The sequence below is a fragment of the Paramisgurnus dabryanus genome, chromosome 13, assembly GCF_030506205.2.
Source record: "Paramisgurnus dabryanus chromosome 13, PD_genome_1.1, whole genome shotgun sequence".
Lineage (NCBI taxonomy): Eukaryota > Metazoa > Chordata > Actinopteri > Cypriniformes > Cobitidae > Paramisgurnus > Paramisgurnus dabryanus.
In genome coordinates, this window is record NC_133349.1 from 23,351,989 (window position 1) to 23,369,019 (window position 17,031).

Genomic DNA, 17,031 nt, shown 5'->3' on the forward strand with positions numbered 1-17,031 from the left:
ACATAAGCTATAGCCACGTGATTGATTTTAATGTTCAATAATGATTTTAAAAAATATGTTTAGATAAAATTATTAGAATAACGGATTTTTGCATTAAATTTTACCTCATTCCGCGCCCCCGTTAACTCTGGCGAACTTTGGCGTTGTACCAAGATGAATCTAGAAATCTACTAATATAACGTCGAGACTGTCACATTTTAAACCATACATTTTCTACACAGAGGAGGTTAACTGCACATTACCGTACTGGGGTTTGGAAATGTTGTGAGCGTTTCTTACACGTTTTAATTCCTCAGATGGCAAATGCAGCAACAACAAAGCTCGTGAGCGTGCTCGGACGCTGATGACTTCTGCGGCTGCGCTGACTGCAGCATCGCCTGCCGCTAGAAAGTAATGTAACATGATCAAAAATCTCCGAAAAGTGACAAGGATGCAGCACAGAATTAATAATTTTGTGCATATTAAACTGATTAAAAGTACGTTTTAATTTGCATGACGCCTCTGATCAACACTGTGTATTGATCATTAGAAGGTGGCAGAGCAGGAAGAGACGCTTCCTCAAGACAAGACAATAGATCCAGCAGAAACCTTGTTCTGTAGCTTTAGGCTGGCATGTTGCTAATCTGTATGTGGGTAGAGGTTGGCAGCAACCGATGCTTGCTGTCTGATAATCGTGTTATACGGCCGTATCTTTTCCCGCTAAACGCATTACGGTAATTTGCCAGCAGATGAGCTAGGCAATAGCTTACATATGCAATGCAAAATCTGATTTTGAACTTAGCTGGAAACGTGCCAGTGAATGAGACTTTGAAACAGGGTGCGAGACCCATGATCCATTTGAGGGGAGTCTTATTTAGCTGCCCAGGACTTTCCACTAGGGCTGGGTGGAAACTTTTTAACAAGAGTATAGTCAGAAATTTAAATGTGTGGTGTTGAAATCCTATAGAGTGGAGTTGGTGCTTAAATTAAATAAGGAAAATGGCAGCTGACATGTTGCGAGTATGAAGGCGGATTATAGCGGTGCAGGTTGAACGGGTGTCCCGTTTCGGGACCGAGGACGGGGGCCTCACGGACGGGAAACGGAGAGGAGCCAGCTGTCACCCTGAAAATCCCTGACCTCCGGGAATGGAAAACATGCAGGTGCAAGTGAATAGCTAAATAACACTGTGCATGAACACCGTGTAACGAAACCCAATTAACATATTAGACCTTTCTTAACCAAATGGTTGTCGAGTTTGATCAATTCAGGTTACTGGAAAACACGGAGGAGGATAGCTGGAGAACTTGTTGATTGTGTGTTGTGATGTTGCGAGAGATTAATCTGGCATCCGAGTGTCAATTCCTCCGTGCATATTGCCGAAGCAGTTCTCCAAAATGTTTTCCCGCCCGCCACTAGAAAAGTAGCGTTGGCGCATAGTGTAAGTTTTATCTTTGTGTCCAGAATGCAATAGTGCAACTATCATTAGGCCTTTTAAATAAATAACATTTTGTTATAGCAATATGTTTAGTTACAACAGACTAGTCACGTTGAATACATTCAAGTCAAAATATATTAGGTTCGATTTATCCGTTATCAGAAATCTTCCTCCACCATATAAAAGATGTAAACAAGTTTTCTATTCTTGACCCTCATTGAGTTCAGTGATCGGCTTTGTTATTGTTGAGGTCTCCTGGCAACCACACAGAGTTATTTAAGGATTGAGTGTCATAGCGGACATTATAATGTAACTCGGACGCATGGATAATAGGCTACCTCGTATTGGTCACCTTCTTGGAAATTTGTTTGATTATCTATGCTGCTGAATGTTGCATATTTGTATATGTTAGGATTAAAAACACATTGCATGCAGTTTGGTATAAACATCATACTGTTTAAAAAAACATTAAAGCAACTCATACAGTCATTCATATATCGTTGATGTACATACGGTATAAACAAAACATACCACAAACAACATACTGCTTTAATACTAGTCAATGACAACATGAATTTATGTTCCTGGGAAGAAAATGCCATTTGGTTGACAAAACCAACAAAAACTTTAACTTAATGCATATACCCCGGTTTCACAGACAAGGCTTAAGGCTAGACCTATACTAGACACATGTTTGAGTTACAGATGTTAAAAAAGGCCAGTGATATTGATTTGTCTCAAAATACACACACTCGTAACAACTTTTCTAAGCCATGTTTATGAAAGATGCTTAAACATCTTAATTTAGTCCTGGCTTTAGTTAAGCTTTGTCTGTGAACCCAGGCCAAGATTTCTTAATGAACATTAATAAACAAATTCACTGCATGATTACATGAACATTCTGCTTGACGTTTCAATGTCATTTTAATCTTTAATCTTATTGTGGTATCTAAAGATTTAATAAGTTTTCTAAAGTACATAGTGGATCAAATGTTTTTTTATTTCAGTTCAACCATATCTGGAGTTTACATAAGGGTTTTTTTAAGATATTGGTCTGTAAATGTATGCTTGTTCATCAGGATTTAGGTTTAAACTTGATGGGGCAGTTTCCTGGACAGGATTTAGTTTAATCCAGGACTAGGACTTAAGAGGTATCAGGACATTTAAGTAGTTTTTACAAAGAAAAATTACAAAAAAAGCATTACTGGTGTGCATCTTGAGACAAAACAATGGCACTGATATATGTTAAAGGGCTACTCCAACCAAATAACAAAATTACCCTATGATTTACTCGCCCTTAAGCAATCCAAGACCATGTCCATCATCTCTTAGACGGACACATTTGGAGTTATTTTAGTAAATGTCTAAAAACTTCCAAGCTTTATAACAGCAGAAAACAGGGAAAAACTTCTGATTTTAAAGGGGTCATACCATAAAAATCTTTACGCTTTTTCCATGTTTAAGTGCTATCATTGGTTCCCCGGTGCTTCCATCAACCCAGAAAATGAACAAGGCAAAAATTGACGGCACAATTGAGTTTCAATTGCAACAAACCACCATCATTGCGATCAGTGTTTGCATTTCATCAGCTCATTTGCATTTTAAAAGACACACCCAAAAAGGCACAATTTTGCTCAGGCCTACAAAGTGACAATTTTAACATGTTATTATTAATTATCTATGGGGTATTTTGAGCTAAAACTTCACATACGCACTCTGGGGATACCAAAGATTTATTTTACATCTTTTAAAAAAAATCTCATAATATGACCCCCCCTTTAAGCCCTCAAAAAGTGCATTCATTCTTCAGAGGTAATCCACATGGCTCCAAGGAGTTAATAAAGGTCTTCTGGTTATTGATGTGATTTTGTTAGAAAAATATTTAAAGATTTAAAACTTTATAAACATTGCTTTGCGCAGTGACTCTCGAGAATCGCATGAGTCCAAGATGGAGTCGTTTCCAGAAGCTAGTTATTATAGTTTTTTAAGTTTAAAATATGTATATTTTTTTATAATATCACATCAATTACCCAGAGAAGACCTTTATTAACCCCTTGTAGCTGTGTGGATTACTTCTGTAACGGATGTAAATCCCATTATAAGCTTGGAAAAGCAAGGACATTTACTAAAATAATAATATAATAATAATAATAATAATAATAATGTGTTAGTCTGAAAGATGATGGACATATGTATCTTGGATTATTTGATGGTGAGTACATCATTGGGTAATTCTTAATATTTGGCAACAGTATCGCTATAAAAATATGGCAAGATGTTTTGAAATGAAGGCAGCCAGCTTAAACATGCATTTTAATCTGAGAATAGCATAAACCCTGTCCGAGAAGCCACCCCATGGGTCAGTTTCCTGGACAGGGTTAGGCAAACAATGGCACTTATACTGTAAAAGATGTTTTCAGTTAAGATAGCTCAATCAAGCATTTTAGTCCTGAACTAGACTTAGGCCCTGTCCGGGAAACTGGCCCCAATGTGAATTTAATTTTTGAACTTAATCTGGAATGTGAACAGATTAATAATCCTCACTGTTAATCATATAGTAAATCTGGATTAATTTAGAAATACACAAATAAAACTCATGCAATGCTGCATGCGCAAATTAGTATCACATGATTTAAGAGTAAGCATAGCGTGATTTGTTTTTACAATAAAATCAATGTTAAAATTCTTAATCATATAAATAAGACAATAAATAAAGTCACTGAGGAAATGCCATGACATCTTTCCTTGTTAAAATTACTGCTTGAACATGTTGAACAGTATGTGGTGAGAAAAATACCCTTAGCGTTGGTCCCTCTAACCAATCTTTAAATAAGTCCTGGATTTGAGCCATCATCATGTCTTTATGGTAAATCAATTTTCATTAGAAACAGTAACTCACCACAGTATTCTGTATTGTAACATGACGTTATGACACACGTTTATCTGAATAACTTTCCCTTCTTTTGTGCTAGTAAACGAGATGCGAAAACAAAAGCAATGCAATATATCGTAAATAAAATAAAAACAACAGGAGAAAAATAAAAGTGCACTCTTTCACTTTTAGTATGCATACTAATACTGTAACACTGTGACTTCACTGCCAGATAACCATACATAAAAATTCCAATAGGTTATTGTTGGCATTTCTGCCACTTGTACTTTCATATCTATGTATATAAATACAAGACATACAACCAATCTCAAGAACACTTGATCGCTGCTTTCAATGTTACTAAAAATAAAGCTGTTCCCTGAAAACGCATCAAGGAATAACACCCATAATAGCATTATATGTTTGACACACTATTTGAGTTTGCCGAGAAAATGTCTAGTGTTTTAGTCAAGAGTCTGCCAATGGCACTTCACCCAACACACTCCTGTTGGTCAGTTTAGCAAGCCCCCACCAAAACTTTCCTGCCTTGTAAAACACAAACTTCCACAAATTGTGAAATGTCATCACTAAAACAAAGTCAGCATCAAGCCCTATTCACTGTGCCTGTGTTTGTCACACAACCTCATCTGATTCCAGGCCGTACTCTTCATAGAGAGCATCCAGGATGGACAGTTGTTTCTCCATAGCCGGCAGGTAGATGTCCAGGTCTCGATGCATGCCTGTTGTAAAGCCCTCTTTCAGCTCATCGCCTTCATGAGACACCAGAGCAGCCATGAAGCCCTCATAGGATGGAGCGGCCCGTAAAGCCAGCTATGGCACACGAATATACAAACACAGTCAGAAAGACTTAAAAAGCTTTGTATTCATTATGAGAAAAACAGCACAGCAGTAATACTTACTGCAAAGACACCTCTCACAACCCATCCATGATATTGCCTTAGTGTTCTTCCATACGCATTATCTAAGAAAGGCAAGATTTAAAAACAAAACAAGGGAAAACTGCAATAGAGTGACAAAGTTGTCCCTGATATTTAAAAATGTATCCTCAAAATATGCCTTTAACAGTATTCAACAAAAATGAATGGCATGATATATAGCCTACTCTTGCAGCATTGCACAGTTTTGCATTAGATCATGTGACTTACTAAGAGCTCCCTGGACGTCCTTCACCCCCGCATTGAGCTCAAAGAGAAACTCTTTGAGGAACTTGAGGCCACGTTTAAGCCACAGTAGCGCTTCGGTGGCTGAATTGCGCACCTGCGCCAGCTCCGTCTCCACCTCGTGTACCACGATGCTCTGCAGGGTGGTAAAGCTGTCCGGATCTGACACCACCTTCTGCTGGATTTTCTAATGGAGCAATGTAAGCAACATCAACTCTTAAGGATTAAATAAACTGATTTACACACTGCATTCTGTACTTAATGTACATTAATAAAATGAATTTCAAGCTATACTGCTATCTAGTGGTCATGGCTAGGGGGTGATAAGATATCTTGGAACACAACGGAGAAACAACCCTTGCCAAAGCTTTTCTTTGATCTACAAAGATATTTTAACTGAAGATTTATGACCCTGGAGTCATAATTTGAATAACATAAATAAAACTACTATAGAGAGAGATTCACTGTGACTGATCAAACATAACGACTACTGCTTTGAATATCTGAAAGGATTTTAAAGGGGACATTTAACAAGACTTATTTAAGATGATAAATAAATCTTTGGTGTCCACAGAGAACATATTAATATTGCCAATTGTGCAGTTTTTGGTGTGTCCTTTAAAATGCAAATGAGCTGATCTCTGCACCGAAGGCACTAAAGGTTGGATAGTTCAGATAAAGGTAGCGGTATTTTCCCCTTCTGACCTCACAGAGGGAGCCAAATTTGATTTGTTGAATGAAAGTTGTTGGGTAGATCTTTGTCACATTTTCAAGGTTGATAGAAGCACTGGGGACCCAATCATAGCTCTTAAACATAGAGGCTGTTTACACTTGGCATTTACATGCGTTTTCGTCGATCGGATCACAAGTGGACGACGTTAATGCCAGGTGTAAACGGTGTTCAAAACGTTTTGAACGCGTCCACTTTCGACCACTTTCAACCACATCCAGAGGTAGTCGAAACCACTTTCGATCGGATCGCTTTGGAGTTGCGGAACGCAAATGTGGTTGAAGTGTTCGAACAGCCACACGCGACCGCCTTCTCTCCGCCCATTTATATAATCTGAGGTATTAAACACAAATTTTACGTCTTTTTTGACTTCTGGGGTGAACATACGGTGAACAGCGCTATTTTTAGCCTTTCATTGATAAAACTAAAGCGTCTGATCTCCGTAGTTTCGTTTTGCGCGATCCTATTTCATCAATTGCGCTGAAAATTCAGAGAAAGCTCTAACATACACACGTACAAAACACTGTGCAGCATGTATACTTGCTAAACAAGCAGCGGACTCCGACATAATATTAGTTTGCGTCCATATAAACTCATAATTACTCCCGCTCGCGTTTGAATGACAGCAGAGAGACTCGCCCCGTCTCACAGACCATCCCCTCAAAGTATTCAGGACAGAAGCGGTCGAAAGTGGTATTTCAAAAGAGACGGATTTAAATACCAGGTGTAAACGTAATGTGTCTCTCTCGTCCACTTGTGATCCGATCGATGAAAACACATCTTAATACCAAGTGTAAACAGCCCTATAGAAAAAGTCAGATTTTCGTGATATGTCCCCTTATATAAAATACTGATTTTGAAGCATAGTCAAATCAGAATTATGGATTTTGTTTGCTTTAATTTAACCACTTTATTTTTTATATGCAGAAAAAAAGTTTCACTATAGTGGAAGATCAAAAACACAGTGTGGTTTTACTGTATTGTAAAATTTCTGTATTACTGCATCTAACATTAGTAAAATATTTGTATCATTCTTTTTCAAAATGACAAACTGAGTCATTGTAACATGGGAATGACACTTACCTTAATGTTTCCCACAAAATCTAATTTAACCGGTGCAAAGACGGTTGGTCCAAGCTTGTCTAAGGGCAGAAAATCTTAGTAAATACTCTGCTGATTTTCAGTTTTTTTTGTAAAGATAGATCATATATTTCTTTTTGCACATATGTTAGACTCTTTTATCCGTATTAAAACATAATTTCATTCCATTAGATACAAACCACCAAACATTTTTCAGATCTTTACTCCACTACCACCCAAACTAATCCTAATATCTTTTTGGTGGACATACAGTATGACATTTACATGGGTGTCCTACACTGTCCGATAAAAGGTACAAAAGCGGTCACGGGGTGAGACATAATATGTCATGGTACCAATAGTAATATATAAAAAGGGTCATAATATGTACCATTTAGGAACAGATATGTACCTCTGAGGTACTAATATGTACCCCTTTATGCACAAAGGTCTACTTTTTATAAAAGGTACAAACACCCCAGTTACAGCTTTTGTATCTTTTTCCTAAAGAGTGTAGCAGAATAACCAAAAAGTGTACTTCAATAGTAGACAGGTTTCATGAACATCTTGCAACAAAAACAAGATACCCTTTTATATGAGATATATGTACTATTCTATAAAACAACATATTTTTGCAAAACAATAGAAATGTGTCTGTGCTATATGTGACCCTGGACCACAAACAAGTACCCGACCACAAGGCTCAATTTTTTTTGAGAATTATACATTATAGGAAGGTTAAATGAATTAGCTTTTCTATTGATGTAGGGGTTTGTTAGGATAGGACAATATTTGGCCAAGATAAAACTATTTGAAAATCTGGAATCTGATGGTGCAAAAAAATCTAACTACCGGTATTCAGAAAATCACCTTTAAAGTTAAAGTCCTAAAAATAAAGTCCTTAGCAACACATTTTACTACGGTTTAAATTTTTTATTTTATTAAAAATGTAATTATATTTACAGTGGGAAATTTATTAAATATCTTCATGGAACATGATCTTTCTTTAATATCCAAAAGATTTTTGGCATAAACTGAAGTATTGTTGGCTATTGCTATGGAGTATAAATATATCAGGGCTATTTAGGACTAGTTTTGTGGTCCAGGGTCACATATTTCTACCAAATAAATGCCAAACAGAATTAGGTTAAACAGTGAACAATACATTCTTAAGCATGGCACAAATGTGTCCAAATACATTTTGTGATGAATAAGTAGATGTTGAGACGTTGTCATGCCAGTTTAACCATTCATCTACATTGATCTATTCCTGAAGTGAGCCACCACCACCCGTATACAGCAACACATTATTAAGAAGAACTAAAGTTAATCACCTTTTCGCTTATATTCTTAGCTAGGGTGTGTTGAAAAGATAAATCTAAATAGATTTTAAATGATTGTTGACACAGTGTCAGCCCTGCTCAGATACTCACCAAACTATCTCTTTATAAAGACATAGCAGAGCATGCCTGACCATGTCTGAGAGAGAATGAGGAATTGACTGAACAGAGAAATGTGATGCAGACAGCTTTATGAGGGGAAAAAATTGAAGGCACATGGGAAGGAAAGAAATCGAAGAAATGTCGCCCAACCTGTGACAGAACCAATGAGAGCAGAAGCTGCCAAGGAGAAAAATACAAAGAGGAAATGCATAGAAAAGGTGAGGGAGAAAAAGAAAGAGAAGTCCTACCTAAAACTGGTACTATAGCATAGCAAGAATCCAAAAATGCCTTTGTGGGAATACCACTGCCGTCTTCCAGTATTATATCACTAAATCTACAAGAGAAAACCACATTTAGACAAGGACAATACGTCTGCATTAGTCCACAAGTCAACAGTGCATTTATTTGATCAAATAAACACAAAATAAAAAAGCAGTACAAGGAAGTCACATTACAGCATGAAATGCTCTTTGACTCAAGTCTATGATATACAACCGACATCATCTTACTCTACAGCAAACAATACATACAGGTTTCATTATACTGTATATGAATACTGAAAATGGTTTCTATTTGAATACTGAAGCACTGCTTGAGAACTTTTATAATACATGTTAAATTCAACTTTGTTTCAACCAAATTATGCCTCCTAGAGCAGGTACGTGTGTAGTTATATTACTAAATAAAGAAAATGAATGAATGGTATAGATCTGCAAACCCTCATCGCAGTCCAAGTCTCATTTTAATCAAGGTTATATGAGAGCCGCCTGCTGGAAAACCAGCATAATTCCCATGCTGGTTTGGTGCTAGTTTAGCTGGTGGTTACCAGCATACCAGCACAAAAACACAACATGTGCTGGTCTTGCTGGTTTTTCCAGCAGGGCCAGTCTGTGAACCCAGCTAAAGTAATTTTTGTACATTTTTTGTACATTTTGTGAAAATACAACCTTGATATCTTTAATATTGACTGAGGTCATGTCAAAGATTGAAATCAGTGTAACATCAATGATTAAAAACAAACTTTGATGCTTCATTAGGTTATGAGACTTTAGCCTGGATTTCATGAACAGGATCACCAAAGTCTTTATACTATGAATACAATCTTTACAGTTCATTGTTGTACACCATGTCTTAATCAGGCACAACATGACATGTTTTCAGCAAACTGACAAATATCACAATTTAGTGCTTTTTATCAAAGTGCTTATCACAGCTAAAATACTTTCGTTATAGTTTAGCTTCATTTGTACATAGTGCCCTTAAAGGAACATTCCACTTTTTTATGCTAATTTTCCAGCTCCCCTAGTTAAACATTTGTTTTTTACCATTTTGGAATCCATTCAGCTGATCTCCAGGTGTGGCTGTACCACTTTTAGCATAGCTTAGCACAATCCATTGAATCTGATTACATCATTAGCATCGCACTAAAAAAAGAGCCAAAGAGTTTCGATATTTTTTCTATTTTAAACTCGACTCTTCTGTAATTACATCGTGCATGACAGAAAATTAAAAGATGCAATTTACTATACTCTCATTCTGGCGTAATCAAGGACTTTGCGGCTGTAACATGGCTGCAGGAGGCGCAATGATATTACGCACGGCCCGAAAATAGTCCCCTGCTATTGTAAGATACTAAGGGGACTATTTTCGTGCAGTGCGTAATATCACTACGCCTGCTGCAGCCATGTTTTAGCACGCTAAGCTATGCTAAAAATGGTATCGCCAGACCCAGAGATCAGCTGAATGGATTCCAAAACGTTAAAAATCCAATGTTTAACTCTAGGGGAACTGGAAAATGAGCATATTTTTAAAAAAGTGGAGTGTCCCTTTAAAAGAGTTAACACAATTAAAACATTGATCTGTTTGTTTGAGTGGCTTGCCATATGAACACTATCAATCAGCTATGTGAGTTTGGGATGACACTACTGTGAATTATGCGAGTTTGTGTTCTTGTAATCTTGCGTGCTGGAGGGCTGCAAACCATGGCCACATCAAGGACCGCCCAAGAGGCCATATGACTTGACACATAAAGCAACCAATCACGTTTCGCCACGTCTTTAACTCAATGGCCATCAATTAGACGGGAACGAGAAATCATGTTACACATGAGGTAAATTAATCAAGTTTTATAAATGTTGTGTTTGATGACATCGTTTTTTTTTATTATGTAAGGTATTATGTAATGTTCAAAACGCAATTGTTAGTCATAGATGTTACAGTATTAGTCCAATACGATGGTTTGTTAACACAGCACAGAATTAAGTGTTCAGATGAACAAACTTACCATAAAAAACCGAGTGGCCCGACAGACATTACTTCCGCATTTGTCCACGACACTGTTGTCATGTGGTTTTACGTCAGTAAAGGCGGTAACAAATTGTAACGTAGATATTAACGTCATTTACAGGCGACTGCACTGCCCCGTGTCACTGTTTAGTGCAGCAATTTTCTCATAATTTACAAGTAGTTGAAAACATTATAGATATTGTAAGTAATCAGCTGGACAAAATATATAACACCGAACTAGTGGTACTGTAAATATCTTACAAATTGTACCTTTAAGGGTTACTAATATAAAATACACAAAAGGAATATTGAGGACTTTTTAAGATTGCATGAAAAAACTGAGCAATTTCAATAGAGATTATTGATACATTATCATCTTGCACCTGGTTAGGACACAGTGTTCCTTGATGATAAATTAATGTATATTAGCTGAATTTAGATCAAAGACTAAGATTGTAACAATACATACAGCACATTTCTATAAACTAAACTCTAGCAGTAGTGTTAGCTTACAACAACACTGAACTGAAATGCATAGGAGTGTCCTGGACATTGATCTCATGAATCCGATCACAGAAACGGATGCGCCTCATACCTGTGGCTCATGGTACTGAAGAACGTATCCACTTTATCCTCATCTTCCTGTTCACTCTCAAACTGAGACGCATTCACCTCCAGGTCAGCCTGGATTTCTTCATTGACCTTTTGCTCTTTGTTCTGTGTGGGACTTGAGAAGGCTTCCTGTTGTTTTTCATCTGCATGGTTCGCATCTGTCGGTCTGTGCTTCTCTTGCTCTTCTTCAGGGTCATGTGTGCTTGATAAAGGGCCATTGTGAGGCTCCACTTGGTGTTCCTCCACTAAACTGCTTCCTGAACAGATCACAAACCGGGCGGTTAATGTAACTAAATGGGAGATGATGTCACTAAAAATGCTTCATGAGCTCACATGCTACCTGTAAGAGGTGGTGGTATGTTCTGTAGTGGAGATGGAGGTATTTCTGGTCCACTCATTGAATTTTCGTGTGCTGATGTACTACCTGAGATGCTTACTGAGTCCTTGAGCCTATGTAACATAAAATTTATGATTAGAAAAATGTTCAGAAACGTTCAACTGAATCAAAAGGTGACTGACTTACTTTTCTCCTTGGTGGTGATTTTTTGAGTCGTTTTGGATCATTTTGATCTATAAAGAAATGGACGATTGGACGTTATTAATGTATGACGTTAACATAACAGGGTAAAGAACAAAATGACAAATTGCTGCTGCCATTTCCAAGAAGTGATTAGTATTGATACCTTTTGAGGTTTGACGGTAGCCACTGGTGGAGAGCCTGGTGGGGTTTGATTAAGGAGGTCTGGATTAAAGGTTTGGCTGGCGATCTGCATGCACTCCTCCAGGGTTTTCAAGAAGGTGGTGCATGTGGACTTCACCAGACCTCCGGTCTCATCACCTGCCTGAAAACCACACAGACCAAAACAGAATTAACAAAGCAACTTTTTAAAGTTTCTGACCTTTATTAAACTGTTGTGATAATGAGATGTCAAAGCATTAAAGGCACAATATGTAAGATTTTTGCACTAAAATATTACTGCAGTAGATGTGAAATCACAGATCAACGTGCAGCACCACATCCAGAAGTAGTATTGTAGCATCTTGCAGAGATAAGGTATAACTGCGGCCTGGAATCTCCCAATAGGGACAGGAAACTCCAAACGGGCAGGGGATATCTTTTTCCTAGCAGTAAAAGATAGACAGGACATGCCTAACCCCACCCAACCCTATCTCTAACTCAAACCGGAGTTTTTTTTGGAGGTACCGCCTACTTTTGGAGTTCACAACCCCATTTGGAAACGTCTGGTCTGCAATATTATCTACTTGGTCTTGCATGCTACTCTATACTCTATATTTATGTTCCCACCTTTACGTTATAATATTGGGTAGAATACTTTATTTCATGAAAAAACATGATTTGTGAGTCCCATCAGACCCATTTCCAATTGGCAGTGGAGGTAAAGACTACAACTCCCATCATTCCATGATCCTTAAAGGTGCATTGTGTAACTTTTAGAAGGATATCTTGATAGAAATGCAATATTTATATTATCAGTGGTGTATAAAGACCTTACATAAAAAACTGTATTGCTTTGATTTCCTTAGAATGAGACATTTTTATCTACATACACCATGGGTCCCCTTACATGGGAGTCGTGGTCATGTTTCTACAGTAAAATTTACACACACCATCTTTATTAGCCACATCAAGCTGCAATTTACAATATTACATATTGTGCCTTTGACATGCAGAATAATAACATGAACAGATGAACATATAAAATAATCCTTTACAGATGTTCGACAAGCTTGCATACTTCTGTGTAAGGTACTACAGGCTGTGGGAAATTGAGAATATGCAGTTTTGCCATCCGTGGTGGTCCTGTTAGCCGTGACCATTTTCATAAAATAGCATGACATTTAGTGGCTTACTTTAATAAAATGGTTATGACATAAAAAGATGCTATTCAAGTAATTTTGTAACTGCCATCCTTTCACTAAAACATACAGTTAGTAACACTATACTGTTATGCAACATAAATAACAATAAGCTACACCCATGGGTGCTGCACAATGATACTGTAATAGTAACTTAATAAATGTGTCACAAATAAACCAAAGCTATTTGCCAATGATGGTGTGGATTATCTGTTTCATTTCACTTCCTCAACTTCAGCTTTATAAGATCCCCAAGGGGTGGTTCACATTTCACATCTAAAAAACACACTTTCGACTTCTGAAAACTTAAAATACTTTCAACTGACTGCCTGAAAATAAAGAGCGTTTTGCACTCTGTTTGAGGCACGATTGCCGCCCGGCTACATTCAGGATAATGTATTTGCGCGCGCAAAAGATGGAACATGTAAATGACCCCTGCAAGGATACTAAAAAAAAGATCCAAGTGTATCCCAGTCGCATACTGTGCAAACATTTCTTCTATACATACCTCACCAGATTCAGCCGGTAGAGGACTGTCTTTAATGTTGTTCACTTGCTGGAGTAGAAGGTCACAGTAAAGCCTCAACTCAGACATTTTTGTTTTGAGAGCCTCAGTGTTTTCCTGAAACTCTAAGAAGATAAAAGAGAGCAATTGTTCAGTTTCATAATAGACATGGATGAAGAGGAGGATAGATTGGAGGAGAATGAGACATCATGACCTGATTAAAAACGCATTTAAATCACATAAAATGACTTTTGTGTCCTGATATATTTCTTATTGAATATAAAAATAGTAAAGGGCTTGCTAGTTTATAATACAAGGACGGACCATAACACAAGGATTAGTTTTTTATTTATAATGAAGCTATTTTAGTTATATTAGTGCATTGTAGAAATGATAAAAAATGATACGTCTGTAAAATAACCAAAAGCCTTTAGTTTACATGACAACCTGTAAAACCATTTAACTTGTTATTGCGAGCTGGAAAACATTATCTATAGCTTTTTACTGGAAGGAATTTGTACACGTCCCTGTGAATAAGATACATCATGAATATTTTAGTCAAAGAAAGGCTTTAGATTTTAAATGCATATGTCTGCTGAATAAAATGTATTGTGTCAACTTTTTGGAGTCTAAAAGGTTACAGAACTATGGGGCGGTTTCCCATGTACGTTTTAGATTAATAAGCCTTAGTTGTATTTGAACATTTAAATCGTTTTTTTTTTTTTTTTTTTTACAAAAAACTATACTGATGTGCATCTAGAGACAAACAATGGCACTGATATATGTTAACTCTTTCGCCGCCATTGACAAGATATCACGTATCTCTGCTTTTTGCTCAAAATGTGGTGTTTTTGCAGAAACTTACCCATATTCAAAAGCTGATTACAAAAGAACCACTGAAGGTAGGATGAAACTTTTTTTTGTTTGAAAGCAGAGGGTCTGTTCTTTCATTTGGTATATTGTATGTTTATATATTTAAAGAAAAACATTTTCTGGAAGGCATTAAACTTTGGTGAAAATCATGAAAACCGCTGGCGCTGGCTGGCAACTTTTTTTAATAACGCTGGCGGTGAAAGAGTTAAAGAGCACCTTTTTCATTGCTAAAAATGTTATTTGTGTATTTGGTATAATTTTATGGTTTATGGTTAAAAAACACATTATTTTCCACATACTGTAAATTTTTGTAGCCCCAGGTTTACCTGTCTTCCTGAAACGCCCAATTTTTGTACAAAACTATTCCTGATTGGCCAGCTAACCTTGTTGTGATTGGCCTAAATGCCTCTGGCGTCAGCCGGAAATGTTACACTCCTTACCATGTTTGAAAGATTCGCTCACAATGCAATGCTAACAGGAGTTAACTTACAGGCTGTAAGTCCAAGCGGGAGGAATTATGATAATGTCGGTCTTGTCTACATCACCAATCCCAGGAAGTAAACTGTTGCCTACAATCCGCGTGTTTGTTGTAGTCCAAGAAAAGAGATTTACCTTGGATACGATAACTCGCTTCATCGTTTACTTTAGGGTTTGTACCATTTGCATATTGTTAACATGTACTAATAGACACTTACATACCAAAGGAAATGTAAATTCGTGAATCGGACCATTGGTGGTCTTTAAAATACATCAGTGCAAGATGTTTTTTAAACGAAGGCAGTTCAAACATGCATTTTAGTCTGGGACTAGAATAAGCCCAGTCCGGAAATGTCTCAAAACTCAAATTCTTGATTTCATCCTTTCGCATGATGATAGATTATCATCTTTTTAGGGACAAGATGAGTAGGAGTGCATTTTTTTCTGCTAATACAGCTCTCACCTTTCTCTCTCTTTGTTCTGTTGTCTGTGAGACAGGCTTTTGCGGTCCCTAATGCCACAAGCCATTTCTGCCTCTCTGCTGCATTAATAGCCCTGAGATAGAAGTACTGTTCTCCTGGAATGATCAGATCAAGCCTTGTGAAATCCGATGGGTGAACTACAAAGAGCAAAGGGAGTACAAAAGAGGAGGATAAGCAATTGTTTGTCTTTTGTGTGATCAGTCACAATAGCTGCAATACAGTACGTATGTAAGCCCAGCACATATTATGCAATATCACATGGGAAAGCAAATATGCCTTTTCTTACCTTGTATTTCACACACAGATATTTTGATGCTGCCCTTGCATCCTTTCCAAGCATCTTCCTGTGAGTCATAGTAGGAAAGAGTGCCTCCATCCAGCACAAACCAGCGAGGCTGCCAACCTTTGAAAACAATATAGATGACACACAGGCAAAAATCAGTACAGTATGGCTTGACCTGTTCTTCCAGCTGAGTCTATCTTTTTCATGTTAAACTGGCTATAAGCAGTGAATAAGACATGATTGAAAAACCCACAGTAAGAAACCAAACTCGTTTGTGGATGTGGTCTAAACAGATGACATCGGATGTGGTTAAGTAAGCATTACCAGAATGTACATTTAAATATCGCAATACCCCTTGAGTTTAACTTCATTCACACTAGACTAGAACAGAGCTAGCAAACAGGCTAACAGCTCAACAGACTTGCCTAATTTACGAGATTAATTTTTTTAATGTGTCAGTAAACATACCGCTGATATAGTTAGTCCATTTATAGAGAACTCCGTCCATGATACACCCTCACTTGACAATTCATTACTTAGTCGTGGCAAAGCTGAACCAAACAGGACCGCTTTGAGAAACTCGAGATTATTCTTAACTACGAAATTCCAGACTAAAATACGCAAAAGGAATGTTGCGAATTACGGTTACGCCGTCTACAAGCGTAAATGCTTCGAGAATACCAATCCATGTGATTTGAGAAAGATCGGCCCATGTCGGTGACGCAAACGGGATTTTCTCGTATCGCCCCTCTGATTGGATACGATATGCTTATGGAGGTGTGGTCGTGATTAGTAACGTCCAATTACAATTCGATATTGTCAAACAGGCGTGTTTTTACGGAAACCTGACCAATTGCAGTAAAAGACTGCGTTTTTAGGGTGGTAGCAATTTTTGGTGAGGGAAACGTTATTGTT

The 17,031-nt window shown here is 37.4% G+C and overlaps 1 protein-coding gene across 2 annotated transcripts; it reads right to left on the reverse strand.

Moving 5' to 3' along the window:
* Nucleotides 1-1,845: 1,845 nt before the first annotated feature.
* On the reverse strand, nucleotides 1,846-16,901 carry plekha8 (pleckstrin homology domain containing, family A (phosphoinositide binding specific) member 8). Of its 2 annotated transcripts, none has more exons than XM_065261327.2 (13): nucleotides 16,585-16,901; nucleotides 16,120-16,236; nucleotides 15,815-15,970; nucleotides 14,005-14,126; nucleotides 12,302-12,460; nucleotides 12,142-12,188; nucleotides 11,959-12,068; nucleotides 11,602-11,875; nucleotides 8,969-9,054; nucleotides 7,282-7,340; nucleotides 5,454-5,655; nucleotides 5,208-5,269; nucleotides 1,846-5,118 (listed from the first exon to the last, which is right to left on the reverse strand). In XM_065261327.2, the coding sequence occupies exons 1-13, from the start codon at nucleotides 16,622-16,624 to the stop codon at nucleotides 4,921-4,923; spliced, it is 1,632 nt and encodes a 543-aa protein (XP_065117399.1). In that variant the 5' UTR covers nucleotides 16,625-16,901; the 3' UTR covers nucleotides 1,846-4,920. The 2 variants fall into 2 exon arrangements, with proteins under 2 accessions (XP_065117399.1, XP_065117398.1); XM_065261326.2 differs by having other exon boundaries at nucleotides 12,302-12,456; nucleotides 14,001-14,126; nucleotides 16,585-16,884.
* Nucleotides 16,902-17,031: the final 130 nt, after the last annotated feature.

Excerpts from the sequence above, each read along its gene's own strand:
- plekha8 (XM_065261327.2), bottom strand. The coding sequence starts at position 16,624 with ATGGACGGAGTTCTCTATAAATGGACTAACTATATCAGCG. Across the intron at positions 11,876-11,958 it reads CATACCACCACCTCTTACAG|GAAGCAGTTTAGTGGAGGAA; the intron begins GTAGCATGTGAG and ends TGATCTGTTCAG. Across the intron at positions 5,270-5,453 it reads GGACGTCCAGGGAGCTCTTA|ATAATGCGTATGGAAGAACA; the intron begins GTAAGTCACATG and ends TGCCTTTCTTAG.